General features: G+C 43.6%; 1 protein-coding gene across 1 annotated transcript in view; it reads left to right on the forward strand.

Moving 5' to 3' along the window:
• nck2a (NCK adaptor protein 2a) overlaps positions 1 to 20494 on the forward strand; it is a 61809-nt gene that overhangs the window by 40820 nt on the left and 495 nt on the right. The window contains exons 2-3 of the mRNA XM_029712104.1: positions 2212 to 2456; positions 19376 to 20169. Coding sequence (XP_029567964.1) covers positions 2228 to 2456; positions 19376 to 20169 — 1023 coding nt within the window. The 5' untranslated portion in view covers positions 2212 to 2227. The remainder of the gene's footprint in view (positions 1 to 2211; positions 2457 to 19375; positions 20170 to 20494) is intronic.

Genomic DNA, 20494 nt, shown 5'->3' on the forward strand with positions numbered 1-20494 from the left:
ACGGACGGACGGACGGACGGACTATGTTTAACCACCGGCCTTTAGCTAAGTTTCACACAGCAAGGGTTTAGCAGTTGTCGATCTCGCACTCTCTCACCATGAATATGTAATCAGGCCGTTACTATGCAACGTGCATTTTTAAACAACGACTACCTCCTCACAGTAGAATAGTGTTACTATACTATTTACCTGCAGGTCTGGACTTCAACAGAAGGGAGACTGTGATTGATTGATTGAGTCGGGCACTAGTTTATTGCTCCTCCAGGTTTGGATTCAAAGAGGTAGACCTGGGCTGTCTCAACACAAGATGTAATGCATCAAAAGTAGACTGTTTTTAGTATTTCACTTTAAAAAAAATAACATTTGGTGACTAGGTTGACGATTGTAGAACGTTAGTGTTATGTGTGTGAATTACTTCTCTCCCTCTTCTTCTTTGCGATCATCTCCATTTCATGTTTACAAGGCGGCGCTTCCGTTGTTTATTTGACGGTTGTTTCCCAGCAGCAGTGGTTGAACTCCGGCGGAACGTTCTAAACATAGATGCTGAATTAGGATGTTTCATTCCACTGGCATGTGGGACATGTGGGAATTTCATTAGGCTGTTATGGTAAGGCTTGACGGAACAGAACACTGAGACTGAGCACACCTGACCGGCTCTCATAAATATAGACATTTAATATGGTGTTCACCTCGTAAACATAGACATTTAATATGGTGTTCATAAATATAGACGTTTAATATGGTGTTCATAAATATAGACGTTTAATATGGTGTTGTGTTCATAAATATAGACATTTAATATGGTGTTGTGTTCATAAATATAGACATTTAATATGGTGTTGTGTTCATAAATATAGACATTTAATATGGTGTTCATAAGTATAGACGTTTAATATGGTGTTGTGTTCATAAGTATAGACGTTTAATATGGTGTTCATAAGTATAGACGTTTAATATGGTGTTCATAAGTATAGACGTTTAATATGGTGTTCATCTCATGCACTCAGAAACACTCCCCAACACGCAGGCAGTCAGGCGCGCATACAATACATGTCTGAATGTACGGATACATGCACACACTTCCATGTACACTCAGCTGTAAAGTAGTGTGACTGTTCACCTGATTCCTGTCCTGCATGGTGAACTGGAGCATGCATACTGTCTCTTTCACATTAATGGGCTGGGCTGGGTGTGTATAGCCAGCACTCTCTTGTTAAAACCATCTAGTCTGTCAGAAAGACTGTCAGGGTTGCACGGCCAAACTGAAGGTGCAACAACATCGATGTTTCAATGCTTGACTTCAGGAGTTTCATTCAGTGACAGTCAGCTGTTTAATTAAGCAATAAGGCCCAAGGGGGTGTGGTATATGGCCAAAATACAATGGCTAAGGACTGTACATACGCACGATGCAACGCGGAGTGCCTGGACACAGCCCTTGGTATATTGGTAATATACCACTAACCTCCGAGGTGCCTTATTGCTATTATAAACTGGTTACCAATGTAATTGGAGCAGTAAAAATACATGTTTTGTCATACCCGTGGTATACCCAGCTGTCAGCCAATCAGCATTCAGGGCTCGAACCACCCATTTTATAAAAAGCATTATCCCGTAAGTCAGTATCTGTGAGCTCCAATCTCAGCTTCTCTGAGTTAGATCTCTGCCCTCTTTCTCTCTGAAGGGAGAACATTTTTTACATTTTTATGTGAAAAACTCCTGGCCCCATTGGTGTTTAACTGGCTTCACATACATCTGTCATGTGATCTCAGATCTGGCTGACTGGTGTATCAGGATCCAGATTATCAGGTGCTTCCTGTTAGAGGTCAACCACAGTTTAATGAAAGCCTAACCACACTGGCTTGGTTTCAATAAGGAGTTCTCCTAGGACTGCTGTTTGATATGTGGTTTTTAGTTCATCACTGTTGCACTGTCTATCTTATTTTCTAGCTGGATGGTGTAGTAGTGATTGTTATCTGATGGCATAATTACGGTGTGTAAAATGGAGGCAGGTTTGCATTAGTGTGATTATATGTATTAGTAGGCTTTCCTGCTTTTTTTCCTCTCACATTTACCTCATTAGCGTAATTGTTAAATCATTGATTTTTGGGTGGGTGGGGGGGGGGGGGGGGGGCTACCATGCAGACAATGTCTCTCGGTCTTAGGTCTAATTTGGGGTTGATGTGTAACTTACTCTCTTCTCTCTCTGTCCAGGGGGACTCCATGAAAGATGACGGAGGAGGTGACAGTTGTAGCCAAGTGGGACTACACGGCCCAGCAGGACCAGGAACTTGACATCAGGAAGAATGAGCGGCTCACCCTGCTGGACGACAGCAAGACGTGGTGGAGGGTGAGGAACGCCTCCAACCAGACCGGCTACGTCCCCTCCAACTACGTAGAGCGCAAGAACAGCCTGGTGAAGAAGGCCTCTCTGGTCAAGAACCTCAAAGACACACTGGGTAAGAGGGTTGGAGCTGGGTTTATCAGTATGTTGTTGGTGACAGTGGTGGTAGTTTGTCGGTGACAGTGGTGGTGGTTTGTCAGTGTGTTGGTGGTGGTTTGTCAGTGTGTTGGTGGTGGTTTGTCAGTGTGTTGGTGGTGGTTTGTCAGTGTGTTGGTGGTAGTTTGTCAGTGTGTTGGTGGTGGCGGCAGGGTTATCGGTATGCTGGCGGCAGGGTTGTCGGTGTGCTGGCGGCAGGGTTGTCGGTGTGCTGGCGGCAGGGTTGTCGGTGTGCTGGCGGCAGGGTTGTCGGTGTGCTGGCGGCAGGGTTGTCGGTGTGCTGGCGGCAGGGTTGTCGGTGTGCTGGAGGCAGGGTTGTCGGTGTGCTGGAGGCAGGGTTGTCGGTGTGCTGGAGGCAGGGTTGTCGGTGTGCTGGAGGCAGGGTTGTCGGCGCGGCGGCAGGATCATCAGTATGTTGGCGATGGCAGGCGTGGTAGTTTATCAGCAGTAAAAAAGAGGAGCATCCCTCGACTTCCTCCTCTATTTTGTCAATCCCCTCTACACAACCACTAGAAATGGATGAGGTCATTATTAACCCTTCTCCTGAATTGTATGTGTGTGTGTCCCACTCTGGTACTGGGGCTGGATGTGAGCCTCTGTCTTACTTTACAGAGCAGCTATCTACCAGCATCTCAAGGACAGTGTTCAGTTGGCCATCTCTCTGTGAATTGCCACAGCTTGATGTCTGTATATCCTCACATTAATACAAGCACTCACTCATGTGTGACCTGTGAGTGTAAAGGTCGTGCACCTGTCCCAGGTTTGTCAGCATTCCTCTTCACAGGTTTCCAGTTGGAAAGATTCCTAGTTTAGAGTTAAGGGTTCAGGATAATGTGTGTAACGTCATGAAAACTGCTCAGCACACTACAGGATTATGGAAGATTATATCTTATCTAAGATGTTTACTAAACATCCATGGATGATCCAACGTGAGCCTGTCTCTCTCTGGGCTGGTGGAGACTGAAGAGACGCTGGCATGTTCTCTCTCGCCATCTCCTTTCTCCCTTTTTTATACTCTCTCATATACTCATATACATTTTGCTGAACTGTGAACTCTTGTGCGCACCAGAGAGAAAGAGACCTAGGGAGTTGAGCACACAGGGGCATTAGTATGTTGCTGTAACAGCCTCCACTCTTCTCGGAAGGCTTTCACTAAATGTTGGAACATTGCTGCGGAACTTGCTGCCATTCAGCCTCGAGCATTAGTGAGGTCGGGCACCGATGTTGTGCAATTAACCCTGGCTCGCAGTCGGCGTTCCAATTCTTCCCAAAGGTGTTTGATGGGGTTGAGGTCAGGGCTCTGTGCAGGCCGGTCAAGTTCTTCCACACCGATCTCGACAAACCATTTCTGTATGGACCTTGCTTTGTGCGCTGGGGAATTGTCATGCTGAAACCGGAAAGGGCCTTCCCTAGACTGTTGCCACAAAGTTGGAAGCACAGAATTGTCCAGAATGACACTGTATGCTGTAGAGTTAAGATTTCCCTTCACTGGAACTAAGGGGCCTTGCCCTTTACAGTTGGCACTATGCATTGGGGCAATAACAGCACTTACAGTTGACCAGGGCAGAAATTTGACGAACTGACTTGTTGGAAAGTTGGTATCCTATGACGGTGCCACATTGAAAGTCACTAAGCTCTCCAGTAAGGTCATTCTACTGCCAATGTTTGTCTATGGAGATTGCATGGCTGTGTGCTCGATTTCATACCTGTCACCAATGGGTGGGACTGAAATAGACAAATCCACTCATTTTGAAGGGGTGTTTACATACTTTTGTGCATATATAGTGTACGTCTTCTCTGCTGGTGGGAGAGCGAGAGAGAAGTTTAGATCGAGAGAAGTTTAGATCGAGAGAGAAGTTTAGATCGAGAGAGAAGTTTAGATCGAGAGAGAAGCACACAGACATGCATAGAAAGGGAGAGTGAGGGAGAAATAGTGGCGAGAGGGAGGGTGGAGGAGGCTATGCGAGGGGATGGGTAGAGTCTGTTTCAGACACACATATTCCCCTCTGCCCGAGGGACGGCTCCATCAGACTGTGGGCCAACACTGCACAGCCTGTCACTTTCACTCGCCAGCACTGAGTCAGGACTGTGTGTGCGTGGGGAGTGCTCACGATGTGCACAGATCTTGCGTCTTTCTCTTGCCATGAATCTCAAAATATTTCTAGCAGTAAGAAATCTAATTCTAGAGGCACTGAACCAACACTCATCAACAAACATTCTCACCTTCTCTGCTATCCCCTACACAGTTATTTTGACACCAATGTGAGTGTATCCATAATTAAAGGGAGGTCTCTATATGTCCATTAAAGAGATGTGGCTGAGTCATTGAAGTCCTGTCTACAGGCCAGTAAACCAGCTTCAGAGTGAGGTCTCTAACAAAGCAATGCAGTTCCCCACCCACCAACCATCAGGGCTTGACGCGCTAGCCTGATAGTGTTGCAGCCTGTGGTGAAACCAAGAAACAACTAACTATCTGCGTCTGCTATTGAATTTTACATTATGGCCAGGTTCTACTTCAACCCCTAGCATTTCAATATTTTGTATTTAATCATAAATCAATGTTTGGATTGTGAGGGTTCGGCAGTAACTTCTAATGTGTCTTATTTTGTGTGTGTCCACATGCATGCCGGCCCGCCTAGTAAGTCAGCACTCTAAGTTATCTCTTTTTTTCAGTCAGGACTGCATGTTTCCCTGTGTCCTGGGTTGCTCTTCCTGAAGGGAGAAGCTCAGTAGTATTGACACAAAATGGCTGTGCAGGGGGCAACCATCTCCCCACTGACCCAAAATGGCAATGCTCACTCATCCATTGACAGCTACTGCAGGCCAATACAGGCAAATGTCTCCACACTGAGCCAAAATGGCTCCCTCACTCTTTTTTGTCTTTTTTTACCCATTTTTCTCCCCTTGACTTCACTCTCTCTGACAGATATAGTGTGTACAGTACACACTGTCTTCGTGCCTGTCTGCCCATAATGTTTGTGAAAACATAACTCGCTAAATGTTTATGGACTGAGCGCATACAGTAGCACTGTGTGTTAATAGCGACATGCTTTTACTGTAGCAATGTTTGAAATATTTGACAGGCCACAACTTTACACACACACACCACACACACACACACACACACACACACACACACACACACACAGTTGAAGTCGGAAGTTTACATACACTTAGGTTGAAGTCATTAAAACTTGTTTTTCAACCACTCCACAAATTTCTTGTTAACAAACTATAGTTTTGGCAAGTCGTTTAGGACATCTACTTTGTGCATGACAAAGGCAATTTTTCCAACAATTGTTTACCGACAGATTATTTCACTTATAATTCACTGTATCACAATTCCAGTGGGTCAGAAGTTTACATACACTAAGTTGACTGTGCCTTTAAATAGCTTGGAAATTTCCAGAAAATGATGTCATGGCTTTAGAAGCTTCTGATAGGCTAACTGACATCATTTGAGTCAATTGGAGGTGTACCTGTGGATGTATTTCAAGGCCTTCCTTCAAACTCAGTGCCTCTTTGCTTGACATCATGAGAAAATCAAAAGAAATCAGCCAAGACCTCAGAAAAAAAAAGTGTAGACCTCCACAAGTCTGGTTCATCCTTGGAAGCAATTTCCTAACACCTAAACGTACCACGTTCATCTGTACAAACAATAGTACGCAAGTATAAACACCATGGGACCACGCAGCCGTCATACCACTCAGGAAGGAGATGCGTTCTGTCTCCTAGAGATGAACGTACTTTGGTGCGAGAAGTGCAAATCAATCCAAGTACAACAGCAAAGGACCTTGTGAAGATGCTGGAGGAAACTGGTACAAAAGTATCTATATCCACAGTAAAACGAGTCCTATATCGACATAACCTGAAAGGCCGCTCAGCAAGGAAGATGCCACTGCTCCAAAACCGCCATAAAAAAAGCCAGACTATGGTTTGCAACTGCACATGGGGACAAAGATCATAGTTTTTGGAGAAATGTCCTCTGGTCTGATGAAACAAAATAGAACTGTTTGGCCATAATGACCATCGTTATGTTTGGAGGAAGAAGGGGGATCTTGCATGCTGAAGAACACCATCCCAACTGTGAAACACGGGGGTAGCAGCATCATGTTGTGGGGGTGCTTTGCTGCAGGAGGGACTGGTGCACTTTTCAAAATAGATGGTATCATGAGGAAGGAAAATTATGTGGATATATTGAAGCAACATCTCAAGACATCAGTCAGAAAGTTAATGCTTGGTTGCAAATGGGTCTTCCAAATGGACAATGACCCCAAGCATACTTCCAAAGTTGTGGCAAAATGGTTTAAGGAAAACAAAGTCAAGTTATTGGAGTGGCCATTACAAAGCCCTGACCTCAACCCTATAGAAAATATGTGGGCAGAACTGAAAAGGCGTGTGCGAGCAAGGAGGCCTTCAAACCTGACTCAGTTACACCAGCTCTGTCAGGAGGAATGGGCCAAAATTCACCCAACTTATTGTGGGAAGCTTGTGGAAGGCTACCTGAAACATTTGACCCAAGTTAAACAATTCAAAGACAATGCTACCAAATACTAATTGAGTGTATGTAAACTTCTGACCCACTGGGAATGTGATGAAAGAAATAAAAGCTGAAATAAATCATTCTCTCTACTATTATTCTGACATTTCACATTCTTAAAATAAATTTGTGATCTTAACTGACCTAAAACGAGTAATTTTTACCTGGACTAATTGTCAGGAATTGTGAAACTGAGTTTAAATGTATTTGGCTAAGGTGTATGTAAAAGTCTGACTTCAACTGTATGTTATATATTTTCCAATTTAAACCTCAACAATATGGGAACTACAATGATTATGAAAGGGAACACATCCACTACCTCTCAACACACTTGTGTATTTAGTATAAAAACTACTGACTCCCCTGTGTGTCATTGTACTGACTAACTCCTCATGACTCCTTCCGGTTGCCCTGTGCATTGGAGGAGTAATCGGTTACAAAAACCAACTAATCTCTTACATTACCAGCAAAAATATTATCAGATTACAAATCATTCTGAAAAAACAGATTACTTCTAGGATTACTTTAATATTCATAAAGGATGTTTACAACAAACTTTGACACCTTTCTCTTTTCTCAATGACATTCAAATCAATCAGCATTGAAAAAGGCGCAAGTTTCTACGTTTGTTCTGCCTGAGTGAGTCTGACCACAAGTCAGAGACCACTATGATGACACAGCAATGCGTTTGATCAATAATAGATCACAGGAGTGTGTGTGTGTGTGTGTGTGTGTGTGTGTTTTTTTTAGGCTACAATTCAAGCTATGTCTTCCAATGGTGTGACTGCTGTCGGCATCCAAAGATCATACATACAACTTGAATAAACACGTCAGCAGTGGTTTAGCCTACAGGCGATACTGTATGGCAGTGGAGGCTCCTCAGGAGGAAGAGGGCCATCCTCAGTGAATTTCATAAAAATTGTGAAAAAAAGTTAGCATTTTTAGATAACTATACTAAATATATTCACGTCACCAAATTATTGATGAAAAGTTTTTTTTTTTGCAATGGTCTACAGCAGCCCTCTGTAGGGTAGCACCATGGTGTGGTCAGAAGACAGCTAGCTTCCGTCCTTCTCTGGGTACATTGACTTCAATACAAAACCTAAGAGGCTCATGGTTCTCACCCCCTTCCATAGACTTACACAGTAATTATGACAATTATGAAGTCCTCCAACCTATCACAGCTCTTGCAGCATGAACTGACATGTTGTCCACTCAATCAAAGGATATGAGAATGAATCTAGTACTAAAAGAAAAGCTACAGCTAGCTAGCACTAGTGCATAAAGTGTGGTTAGTAGTTAACTCGGAAAGACAATAGTTGAACAGTAAGCGGGAGAGAGCGAGAGACCCACAAAGAATAATTTGAAAACAAATTTGTTAAACTCCAATATCTATTGGGTGAAATACCACAGTGTGCCTTCACAGCAGCAAAAACAAACCTGCTCTTACTGGCTTTTGCCAGATTCTGCCTTCACTCTCCTGAAGTTGCTGGTTATAGGCTGCATGAGGAGTCAGCAACTTTTCTCACGTGGAATGCCAATTTATCTTAACATTTCTACCAATCTGCGTGGCATTTATGGTTTTCATAAGCACATTTCTGTGGAAGAGTTTCATTTAATTTGTCTTCCTATCTTAATCATTGTCATGTGGTTCATCAAAATTCTATCTAAATGATAAGGATACAAACCTAAAAAGTAACTTCACTTTTATTGCCATTGCCAACTATGTAAAAAATAACCTATAGCCAACAAATTGAAACATTGCAGCCTACAGGTAGAAAATACCCTGATTTAAAAAAATAAATATCATATTGGCTACGCATGGCATGTCTGCAATGAACTTGAAACATTGTCTAAAATATGCTGGGCCCTCAGAGGTTCCTGAGCCAGTGAGCTCGGGACAGACACAGCTATAGGCTATTTGCACAAGGGATAAGAGGTCATCAGGTAGCCCTGTTTTATGACGTTTCCACTGGATCAGAACATGACATTTTTCTCTTTCATGCTGAGTGGTTATCGAAAGGGAAAGATGTTTCAAATACATTGAGGAACTGATGTCAGACTTTGTTTGCTTGCTGTCTGAGGTTACTTTGAGATGCTCCACCACTCATTAGTAGTGCTGCGTTAAGCCAATCAGAAACACTATCTGATCCCCAAATGGGCACATTTGTATGCCTACATTTGCATGCAGGACAGGTAACCTATAGGCCTACTTCTAAGTATAATCCGGTGCGTGTCCTTACTCAACATTCACAGACGCGCTCCAAACAAAAGACCTAAATTGGAAAAACTCCTAAAAGGAATGAAATAAATCAAAACTTGTTTCTCTCAAGCATATGTGGTGTGCTCTGCAAACAGCGTGTCCACTCCAACAACGAGAACGTTAGACTGGAATAATTATATATTGAATGCATTAACAGAAATTACTGTAATCAAACAAACATTATAGATGACAAATTATAGGAATTAATGGTAAATGTACTACTGGTGATATATGTAATGGGGAATTGACAGACACTAACAATCAAATACAAATAATTCACACAATGAAGTTGACTGTGACTGTTCGCAAATTGGCAGGAGAGAGCACGTTCTGGAGAGCGACGTGCGTTTTAGCCATCCCCGCGGCCACCGCAATGTATTAGTATCCTGAGATGGGCGCGAATCAGACATGTCTTCTGTGCCATAAAAATATATATTTACCTACCTCCATGAAGCTGGTTGAGAGAATGCCAAGAGTGTGCAAAGCTGTCATCAAGGCAAAGGATGGCTACTTAGAAGAATCTCAAATATTAAATATATTTTTAGATTTTAACACTTTTTTTTTTTTTTTTTTTTGGTTACTACATGATTCCATATGTGTTATTTCATAGTTTTGATGTCTTCACTATTATTCTACAATGTAGAAAATAGTAAAAATACAGGAAAACCCACGTGTCCAAACTTTTGACTGGTACTCTATATTTGCTATGCAAATCTCGGTCGACCAACAGCCTATCGCCTAAACAATTGACCAGTCGACTAATTGGAGTCAGCCCTACTGATTACAATTGACAGGTAATTAGTAACTGTAACGCATTACATTTGAAGTCTCTTACCTAGGGCTGTTGCGATGACCGTATTACCTCCACACCGGCGGTCATAAGGCAGTCAAATTCCACGTGACCGTGTAGTCATGGTAATTAGGCTTCTCCAAGCTCTGATGCTGCTGATGATCATTAGTAACCTACCAAACTTGTTAACTGCCTGGTACTCAGCACTCTACTCACTCTAATCACTCTGACATCAATGCAAATGTAATCAAAAATCTAATCAAACACTTCATGAGAGCCCATAAGCTCATGTTGCGCAACATTTCTATAAGCTATGTAATTGCGTGAGAAAACAGAGTGGTGGCCTCAGTTGAAAAGAGGATCCCATCAGCTTTCTCTATAGGCTAGGCCTACTATATTTATTTCTCAACTTTCCTAATATTAAACACATTGCTTATATTTACAACAGGAATATTGTCTACCAGGCTGGCATGAAAATGAACCACAGGAAAAGTATCCTCCATTCACTGTTTAAGTGCATAGATGACATGCATTTTTATCTCTGCCCCTGTTTTGAGACAGGTGCATGATAATGGTCCGTTCTAAATCAAAATAAGTTGCACACATTATTTAGTATATGTAAAGACAAGCTTAAAACAAGAATTGTCTGATGGGTGACAATATAGCCTAACTGGCATACATAAGCAGCACGTGAGTTTCAAGTTTGGGGAAGATCATTTTCACCATAAAAATGCACCTTTATAATAATTGCATTACATGCATAATCGCATTTGCGGTCACTTGATAATGGTGTTTTTTGCTAATGGAACATTCGTGCTTAGGGTGCATTATGGCCATACAAAGGGGATGCCGCCGTGAAATCCGAGGCATTATCAAGTGCTTGTCAAATTGTGAACGTTAGTCTCAAGTTTGTACAGCCTCCGCAAAAAACAAAGCAGAGCTCATGCCTTTCAAGCAACTTTTTTTCAAATTGTTACTCACGTCATGCCACCTTACAATGTATTAAAAACAAAACATAGCCCAACATTTGCAGAACAACTAAAGTTACATTAATAGCTCTAAATTAAGCATATAGGAGTACCTATTTCTTTGTTAACCTCTCAACAAAGAATGGTCGCACTCCCTCAAATCGTTTGGAGAAAATGTCCTTTATTTTTATCAGCGTTGTTCAATTGTGTTCTTCATACTATAAAATAATGCCACGGAATTCTAAGCAAATCTTGTCTGCTAAATGAACTAGTGTAGCCCACAGCCAGATCAGGACCTAACATCAGGACAACTCAGAGTATGCTATTCTGTTCTTCTGAAATAAACTACATTTTCTTCATATCATGTTTCTTTAGACCTGTCCCTAATAAATAATGGATTTATTGTGAAGTTGTAGGCTATATTTAATGGATTTATTAGACATTTTTAAATGTAGGTGTTCCAAAGTTCTGCGTCAGTGGCTTGTAGGTGATTAGTGGAAGCCAGGAGATGCTAAATGTGTTTGTTGATTAACGATCAATTATCGTGAGACTGACAGTTATTTGCTTGACAATCACCGGCTGATGAAATTTTGTGACCGCCACAGCCCTAATCATACCCACCCTGTTGATATGCCAACCTCTGCGTCACTCTGGGTTGTTATTAACACATGCTGAGGTAGGGTTGTCATGGGTCAGGCTCCAGTGCTGAATGAATAAGGATGGGGGGAGAGAGAAAGATGGAGTGTGGGAGGAGGGAATAGAGACTGTTCTGCTGCCAACCAGCAGACCAGAGCCTTGAAGTGGAAATGAGGGAGATAGAGAGTGTGTGTGTTTCAGCTGAGCTGGGTGGGTCTCGGGGACTTTGTGTCTGCAGCCCTCGGCATATCTCTGCTCTCTACCCTGAGGCAGTCGACAGCTCAGTCTCTCCACGGGACGGCTTGAAGTAGGCCCGGGAGGAGAGGCTTCATGTTGTCACATCAAGTTGGGCAACACACACACACACACACTGAGTTATTCCACCCATTCAGTGCCTTTTGAGAAGTGTAATTTAATTATTATTTTTTTTTAAATTCAAAGTTAATAAAAAAAAAAACGACTAATACTATTCTATTAAAACACAAGAAGCACTTTGACTGCATATGAATCTAAAATAGAAATATCTCTGCAATTGTTAATGTCATGCCCCCCCTCCGTTCTTGACTTTTCCTAAATAAGTATTTAACACACGTTAACATTAGCATTTTGATATCACAAATGGAGGTCGACCGATTATGATTTTTCAACGCCAATATCGATTATTGGAGGACCAAAAAAAGCCGATAACGATTAATCGGCCAATTTTGTAATTTTTTTTAAAATTTATTTGTAATAATGACAATTACAACAATACTGAATGAATGCTTATTTTAACTTAATATAATCAATAAAATCAATTTAGCCTCAAATAAATCATGAAACATGTTCAATTTGGTTTAAATAATGCAAAAACAAAGTGTTGGAGAAGAAAGTAAAAGTGCAATATGTGCCATGTAAGAAAGCTAACGTTTAAGTTCCTTGCTCAGAACATGGGAACATATGAAAGCTGGTGGTTCCTTTTAACATGAGTCTTCAATATTCCCAGGTAAGAAGTTTTAGGTTGTAGTTATTATAGGACTATTTCTCTCTATACGATTTGTATTTCATATACCTTTGACTATTGGATGTTCTTATAGGCACTTTAGTATTGCCAGTGTAACAGTATAGCTTCCGTCCCTCTCCTCGCTCCTACCTGGGCTCGAACCAGGAATACATCGACAACAGCCACCCTCGAAGCAGTGTTACCCATGTAGAGCAAGGGGAACAACTACTCCAAGTGACGTTTGAAACGCTATTAGCGCGCACCCGCTAACTAGCTAGCCATTTCACATCGGTTACACCAGCCTAATCTTGGGAGTTGACAGGCTTGAAGTCATAAACAGCGCAATGCGTTGCGAAAAGCTGTTGGCAAAACGCACGAAAGTGCTGTTTGAATGAATGCTTACGAGCCTGCTGCTGCCTACCATCGCTCAGTCAGACTGCTCTATCAAATCATAGACTTAATTATAACATAATAAACACACAGAAATATGAGCCTTAGGTCATTGATATGGTCGGAAACTATCATCTCGAAAAAACTAATTGTTTTTTTCTTTCAGTGAAATACGGAACCGGTCCATATTTTATCTAACGGGTGGCATCCCTAAGTCTAAATATTCCTGTTACATTGCACAACCTTCAATGTTATGTCATAATTACGTAAAATTCTGGCAAATTAGTTCGCAACAAGCCAGGCAATGAACGCAGGAGCAGTGACACAAGTTCATGTTAGCAGGCAATATTAACTAAATATGCAGGTTTAAAAATATATACTTGTGTATTGATTCATAGAAAGGCATTGATGTTTACGGTTAGGTACATTTTTCGCAAATGCGCTTGTTAAATCATCACCCGTTTGTCGAAGTAGGGTGTGATTCGATGAGAAATTAACAGGCACCGCATCGATTATATGCAACGCAGGACACGTTAGATAACTACACATGGTTGATGATATTACTAGTTTAACTAGTGATTATGTTAAGATTGATTGTTTTTTATAAGATAAGTTTAATGCTAGCTTGCAACTTACCTTGGCTTCTTGCTGCCCTCGTGTAACAGGTAGTCAGCCTGCCATGCAGGCTCCTCGTGGAGTGCAATGTAAGGCAAGGGGTTAGAGCGTTGGACTAGTAACCAGAAGGTTGCAAAAACGAATCCCCCCTGAACAAGGCAGTTAACCCCCGTTCCTAGGCCGTCATTGAAAATAAGAATGTGTTCTTAATCTGACTTGCCTAGTTAAATAAAGGTGTAAAAATAAACAAATCGGCAAATCGGTGGCCAAAAATACCGATTACCGATTGTTATGAAAACTTGAAATCGGCCCTAATTAATCGTCCGTTCCGATTGAATTGGTCGACCTCTAATCACAAGCATAATTTGTGTTATAGGCAGTTTTTAAGAGGACATTTTCCTCTTTTATATATGTATATAGTATCTCATAGTGTATATAGTATCTCATAGTGTATATAGTATCTCATAGTGTATATAGTATCACAGAGCAGATTCGGAGGTTTCCAAAACACTTAACTCTCAAATTGAAGAGTAGCATAAATAACATTGCGTACAGTAACATAAATAATGAAAATGCTGTTGTGTTCCTTTGAAAGATACTTTTTCATATTCTAGTGTTATCCAAGCTCTTCATAAACCCAATCAAAGGTTATTTTTTCAGATTAGCATACAGTGCCCTTGGAAAGTATTCAGACCCCTTTACTTTTTCAAATTTGTATTACGTTACAGCCTATTTCTAAAATGCTTTTAAAAACAAACAAAAAACAAATCCTCAGCAATCTACACACAATACCCATAATGACAAAGCGAAAAATAAAATACAGAAAAACCTTAATTACATAAGTATTCGGACCCTTTGCTATGAGAATCAAAATTGAGCTCTGGTCCATCCTGTTTCCATTGATCATCCTTGATCTTTCTACAACTTGATTGTAGTCCACCTGTGGTAAATTCAATTGATTGGACATTTTTAGTCATTTAGCAGACGCTCTTATCCAGAGCGACTTACAGTAGTGAATGCATAAATTTCATTTCACACACTTTTTTTTCTGTGCTGGACATGATTTGGAAAGGCACACACCTGTCTATATAAGGTCCCACAGTTGACAGGTCATGTCAGAGCAAAAACCAAGCCATGAGGTTGAAGGAATGTCCGTAGAGCTCAGAGACAGGATTGTGTCGAGGCCCAGATCTGGGGAAGGGTACCAAAACATTTTTACAGCATTGAAGATCCCCAAGAACACAGTGGCCTCCATTCTTAAATTTAAGAAGTTTGGAACCACCAAGGCTCTCTTAGGCTCCAGAGTGGAGCAGTGGTCTAAGACACTGCATCCCAGTACAAGAGGCGTCACTGCATTACCTGGTTCGAATCCAGGCTGCATCACATCCCAGCGTCGTCCAGGTTTGGCCAGGGTAGGCCGTCATTAAGAATTTGTTCTTAACTGACTTGCCTAGTTAAATTAAAATAATTACAGCTGGCCGCCCGGCCAAATTGACCAATCAGGCTAGAAGGGCCTCTGGACATTGGAGAACCTTCAGAAGGACAACCATCTCTGCAGCACTTCACCAATCAGTCCTTTATGGTGGAGTGGCCAGACTGAAGCCACTCCTCAGTGGCTTGTTGTACATGGACCTTGACTCTTCTTTTAAACATTATGGTCTGTTCAATATTCCTGTCTTGTTTGCATTTGTCATCCCCTTCTGTCTTTCTCTCTCTAACTCTTTTTTTCCCCCTCGATCTCACCCTCTTTTTCTGTTTCTCTTTCTCTCTTGCTCTCTTTCTCACTCTCTCCCCCTCTTTTCTGTGAGTTCTGTCCTGTGATGTCTGGTCTTCTGTGTGTTAGTAACAGCTGCCAAGGGAGCCTCCTCCCTCCACCTCTCCTCACCCATTCCTCTCTCACACAACAAAGCAGGAGGAAAGTTTAGTGCCACTCTGTGTGAACCCAATAACTTTCTGAGTTAGCTGTCATCTACAGAGCTGTGACCTGGCTCTACACTGCAACACGCATTGACACACACAGTTGTCACTTTTCCATGTGTTGTAACTAAACAAATTACAGCATTGGGAATGTAATTGTACTTACTTTAGTTTTTGTTAGTTATGCAGTATGTTTGGTGACTTTTATTTAAGATGTAATTGGCTTGTACAGTAAGAGCTGCCCTGATGGGGTCTGTCTGCCCAGCATCCAGCCACCGGATCCATTAGTCATCTGTATGTCAGTCACGCATCTCCCTGGGTGTGACAACTGAAAGCATCAGAACAACTCTTAGTTGGCCCTAGCTAGCGCTCAACATGGGTTACAACAGGTAAATAATCAACATGGAGGAGACAGGAGAGAGCTTGCTGTCTTCGTTGTGCAGGAGATGGAGGCAGGGAGAGGAGACGGGTAGGTATAGAGGCACCTTTGATCCCCCTGCCTGCCTGTCAGTACCACAGCAGAGCCACGCACCAGGCTGTCTGCTCCACTTTCCTCCCCAGCTCCAATGTACTATTTTCAGTTTTTTGAGGGGACTCGGTTAGCTGAGCTTGAGCATGTCGGTGGTGCTGAATGCCTGGTTTAATGAGGAGATGGGAGTTGTGACGAACACACTAGCAGTTGTGATGGAGGGAGTGTGTGTGTCACTTCGGTGTGTTTATTGTATGTGGGTTCGAGAGAATTACTGTGTATGTAGTGTCTGTGCATGTGTGTGCAATCTTGTATGTACTGTATGTGATTGTGAACATTAGTTTGAAGCTGTTCTGGCTCATGGTTCCCAGTGCCCTATTAAGACACTGTTCGTGTTTCCTTTATTTTGGCAGTTACCTGTAAGTGTTTGTTTTGTCCTCTAACTTGTGTTTACTCCTCAACTGGGCCCAGACTGTAGCCTGAAGCCTCAATTTAGTGCCCCCCCCCTGCCCTTAACCCCTGCCTTGTCTCCCAGTGTCCCCCCCAACCCCTGCCTTGTCTCCCAGTGTCCCCCCCCAACCCCTGCCTTGTCTCCCAGTGTCCCCCCCCAACCCCTGCCTTGTCTCCCAGTGTCCCCCCCCAACCCCTGCCTTGTCTCCCAGTGTCCCCCCCAACCCCTGCCTTGTCTCCCAGTGTCCCCCCCAACCCCTGCCTTGTCTCCCAGTGTCCCCCCAACCCCTGCCTTGTCTCCCAGTGTCCCCCCCAACCCCTGCCTTGTCTCCCAGTGTCCCCCCCAACCCCTGCCTTGTCTCCCAGTGTCCCCCCCAACCCCTGCCTTGTCTCCCAGTGTCCCCCCCAACCCCTGCCTTGTCTCCCAGTGTCCCCCCCAACCCCTGCCTTGTCTCCCAGTGTCCCCCCCCCAACCCCTGCCTTGTCTCCCAGTGTCCCCCCCCAACCCCTGCCTTGTCTCCCAGTGTCCCCCCCAACCCCTGCCTTGTCTCCCAGTGTCCTGAATCAGCTTCGGCTCCTGCTGTCTTATTTACTTTCTCAGTACCACTGGAATTAGAACGTATGTGTTTCTGGTTGTGGATATGAAAGCTGTTTATATCATGGCATTGTTGAATACTCATTTCTGATTGGCTTGAAGGTGTTTGGAGGATATATTGGCATGGGGTTAATCGAGGGCATTATCACTTAAATAGAATGGGTTACCAACATATTCAAATAATGATTGACATTTTCATTTAGAGTAAATTATTCCTACTATTTCATCCTTCCACAAAATATAGTCCTGACACACATCTAGGGTTGCTAACCAAGGCGGCTGGTCGTTCGTTCTATCGGTTCGGTTGCCAGAGACGCGACCCAGTCGTTCAGTCTTTTTGTTCTGTATCAATGGATGCGACCCAGTCGTTCATCCTAAATGTTCTATTGTCATACTGGCTGGCAACAACGTTCTTATCCCTTGCTTGCTAGCTACCCAACTACGGCTAACTTAGTCACGTCAAACACCGCAGCCAGAACAACAGCAAAGTAGCTGTTTTCTAGTGACATTTATTTGGATACATTCATAAGAATGAGCTAATGATGAGCGATTTCACCTGGCAAAGAAAATGTGTTCTCTCGTCAGGACACTTCTGTTAAGAGGAGCTAGCCAACACCACAGCTAACACAGTCACTTCAGAGGAGCTAGCCAACAACACAGCTAACACAGTCACTTCAGAGGAGCTAGCCAACAACACAGCTAACACAGTCACTTCAGAGGAGCTAGCCAACAACACAGCTAACACAGTCACTTCAGAGGAGCTAGCCAACAACACAGCTAACACAGTCACTTCAGAGGAGCTAGCCAACACCACAGCTAACACAGTCACTTCAGAGGAGCTAGCCAACACCACAGCTAACACAGTCACTTCAGAGGAGCTAGCCAACACCACAGCTAACACAGTCACTTCAGAGGAGCTAGCCAACACCACAGCTAACACAGTCACTTCAGAGGAGCTAGCCAACAACACAGCTAACACAGTCACTTCAGAGGAGCTAGCCAACAACACAGCTAACACAATCACTTCAAACTGAAGCTGAAAGACTGCTAACTAGCTGCATTTAGTTTGATCTGTTTTCTATTGGCATTTCTTTCGTATATGTCCTTAAATGATGCCTATTCATGATTTCAACTGGCTGAGAAAAACTCTCTGTCCCGAATCCCGACCCCCCTACACGTTCATTACTATTGGACAGCTGGAGATTCAATTTCAATATTGAAACAATGTTGGAAATGTCAGAGAGACCGACAGCAAGGTTTAAACAAATCGCTATTGAAAACCAATTGCTAGTCTAAAAAGAAATGGGAGAAAATGTCTAGATGTTTTTTACAGTAGAGATCAAGTTTATAAATTGTATGGCTGGGCTGATGAGACAGTGGATTGCGCAGTGAGATGGATCAGAGTAAATAGGCATAGCTTTAGCCGGTTGTCACTTCAAATCAAAATGTATTGGTCACATACACATGGTTAGCAGATGTTAATGCGAGTGTAGTGAAATGCTTGTGCTTCTAGTTCCGACAGTGCAGTAATATCTAACAAGTAATCTAACAATTTCACAACAGGTGGAATAGACACAGGCTAGAATGCGGTTTCAAATAAACCTACCATTAAAATTATAGACACATCCTTTCTTTGTCAGTGGGCAAACCATACAAAATCAGCAGGGGATCAAATACTTTTTTCCCCACTGTAGATCCACCCGTTGTATAATTCCCTATAACGCACAGTAGAATTCAATGTCTATAGTTCTCTGTTTGAGCTGCTTTTGAAAGCAAGTCGAATTGAAAACATTGGCATTGTGGTTTGGTTAGCTAAACTAGCAAGTCTGTGTTTGTTTACCACAGCAACTACTGTAGCTTTCTAGTAAACTTGCTAGCTACTTCAGTGGATGTTGAACACATTTCTAGAGGCAACTGTGTTCAATTATAGCCATGGTATAACAGAGATAATCAATGTTTGGCTCTATGTGTTCTCTGGAAAATAATGCAACTCCTAGTTGTTTGTTATTTTCCATAAGACGCATAACCCCTTGTTGATTATCCTTTACTTAGTATCTGGTTATACAAGTGTTGTAGCACCAGTCCCTGCCAATGCTGCCAACTAGAAGAAATCCACAGTACTTTTTATTCAGTCCACTGGCAAATCCACTGGCAACACCAGACATGTTGTCTTTGACTGGCTCTCTAAAATAAAATGAAATGTCAGGGTAGGTTAGCTTAACATACTGATCTAGTGATTTCTGTCTTTGTGTCTCTCTCTCAGGACTGGGTAAGGGCAGAAGGAAGCAGAGTGCCAGTGACCCCTCCCCCACACCCAGCACGGATGCGGAGTACCCCTCCAATGGGAGTGGCGGAGGAGGAGGGGCCGAGCGGGTCTACGACCTCAACATCCTGGCTGTGGTCAAGTTCTCGTACGTGGCGGAGCGCGAGGACGAGCTGACCCTAGCCAAGGGGTCCCGGGTCACGGTGATGGAGAAGTGCAGTGACGGTTGGTGGCGGGGCAGCCAGGGGGGCCGTGTGGGCTGGTTCCCCTCTAACTATGTCCTGGAGGACCCCGCAGAGGGGGAAGGGGGTAGAGGAGGAAGGGACTCCCCAGGGAGGGGCAGGGAGGCCACGATGACCAACGGACGGGCGGGAGGTGGTGGCAGCCGGGGTGGCGAGGGCAGTGGTGCACTCCAGCTGGTCCAGACTCTGTACCCGTTCAGCTCAGTGACGGAGGAGGAGCTGAACTTTGAGAAAGGAGAGGTGATGGAGGTTGTTGAGAAACCTGAGAATGACCCAGAGTGGTGGCGCTGCCGGAACACCCGCGGCCTGGTGGGCCTGGTGCCCAAAAACTATGTGCTGGTGCTGAATGACACCAACGGGCCTCCCGGGCTCCCCGCCCTTCCGCTGTCGCCCCCTGGTTCCCCACAGATCGGCCACGTGACCCCGGCGTGCGAGGGCAAGTTTGGCGGCAGGGACTGGTACTACGGAGGGGTGACCAGGCACCAAGCAGAGCTGGTCCTCAACGAGAGAGGAGAGGAGGGGGACTTCCTCATACGTGACAGCGAGTCATCGGTGAGTGGGGGAGGAGAGGATGAAGGAAAGGGAGGGATTAGGGAAGGAGATAGGAGTGTGTGAGAAGGATAGACCAGGTTTCCCAAACACTGTCCTGCCCCCCCCCCAGGATAGATGGTACAGTTGAGGGGGAGATGGAGGATAGAAGGATGGTGGGAAGGGGAAGATCTCAATTGCATACTCCTCATGCCCCTCTCTGACCACCACCTCCAATGGGTTTTGAGGAAGTGACGAGGAGAGAGGACGCAAGGAGTATGCGATTGAGATCTTCCCAAGGATAAAATACTATGTTGGAGGATAGGAGACGTACAGTATCTGCACACAT

Source organism: Salmo trutta, chromosome 24 (assembly GCF_901001165.1).
Source record: "Salmo trutta chromosome 24, fSalTru1.1, whole genome shotgun sequence".
NCBI lineage: Eukaryota > Metazoa > Chordata > Actinopteri > Salmoniformes > Salmonidae > Salmo > Salmo trutta.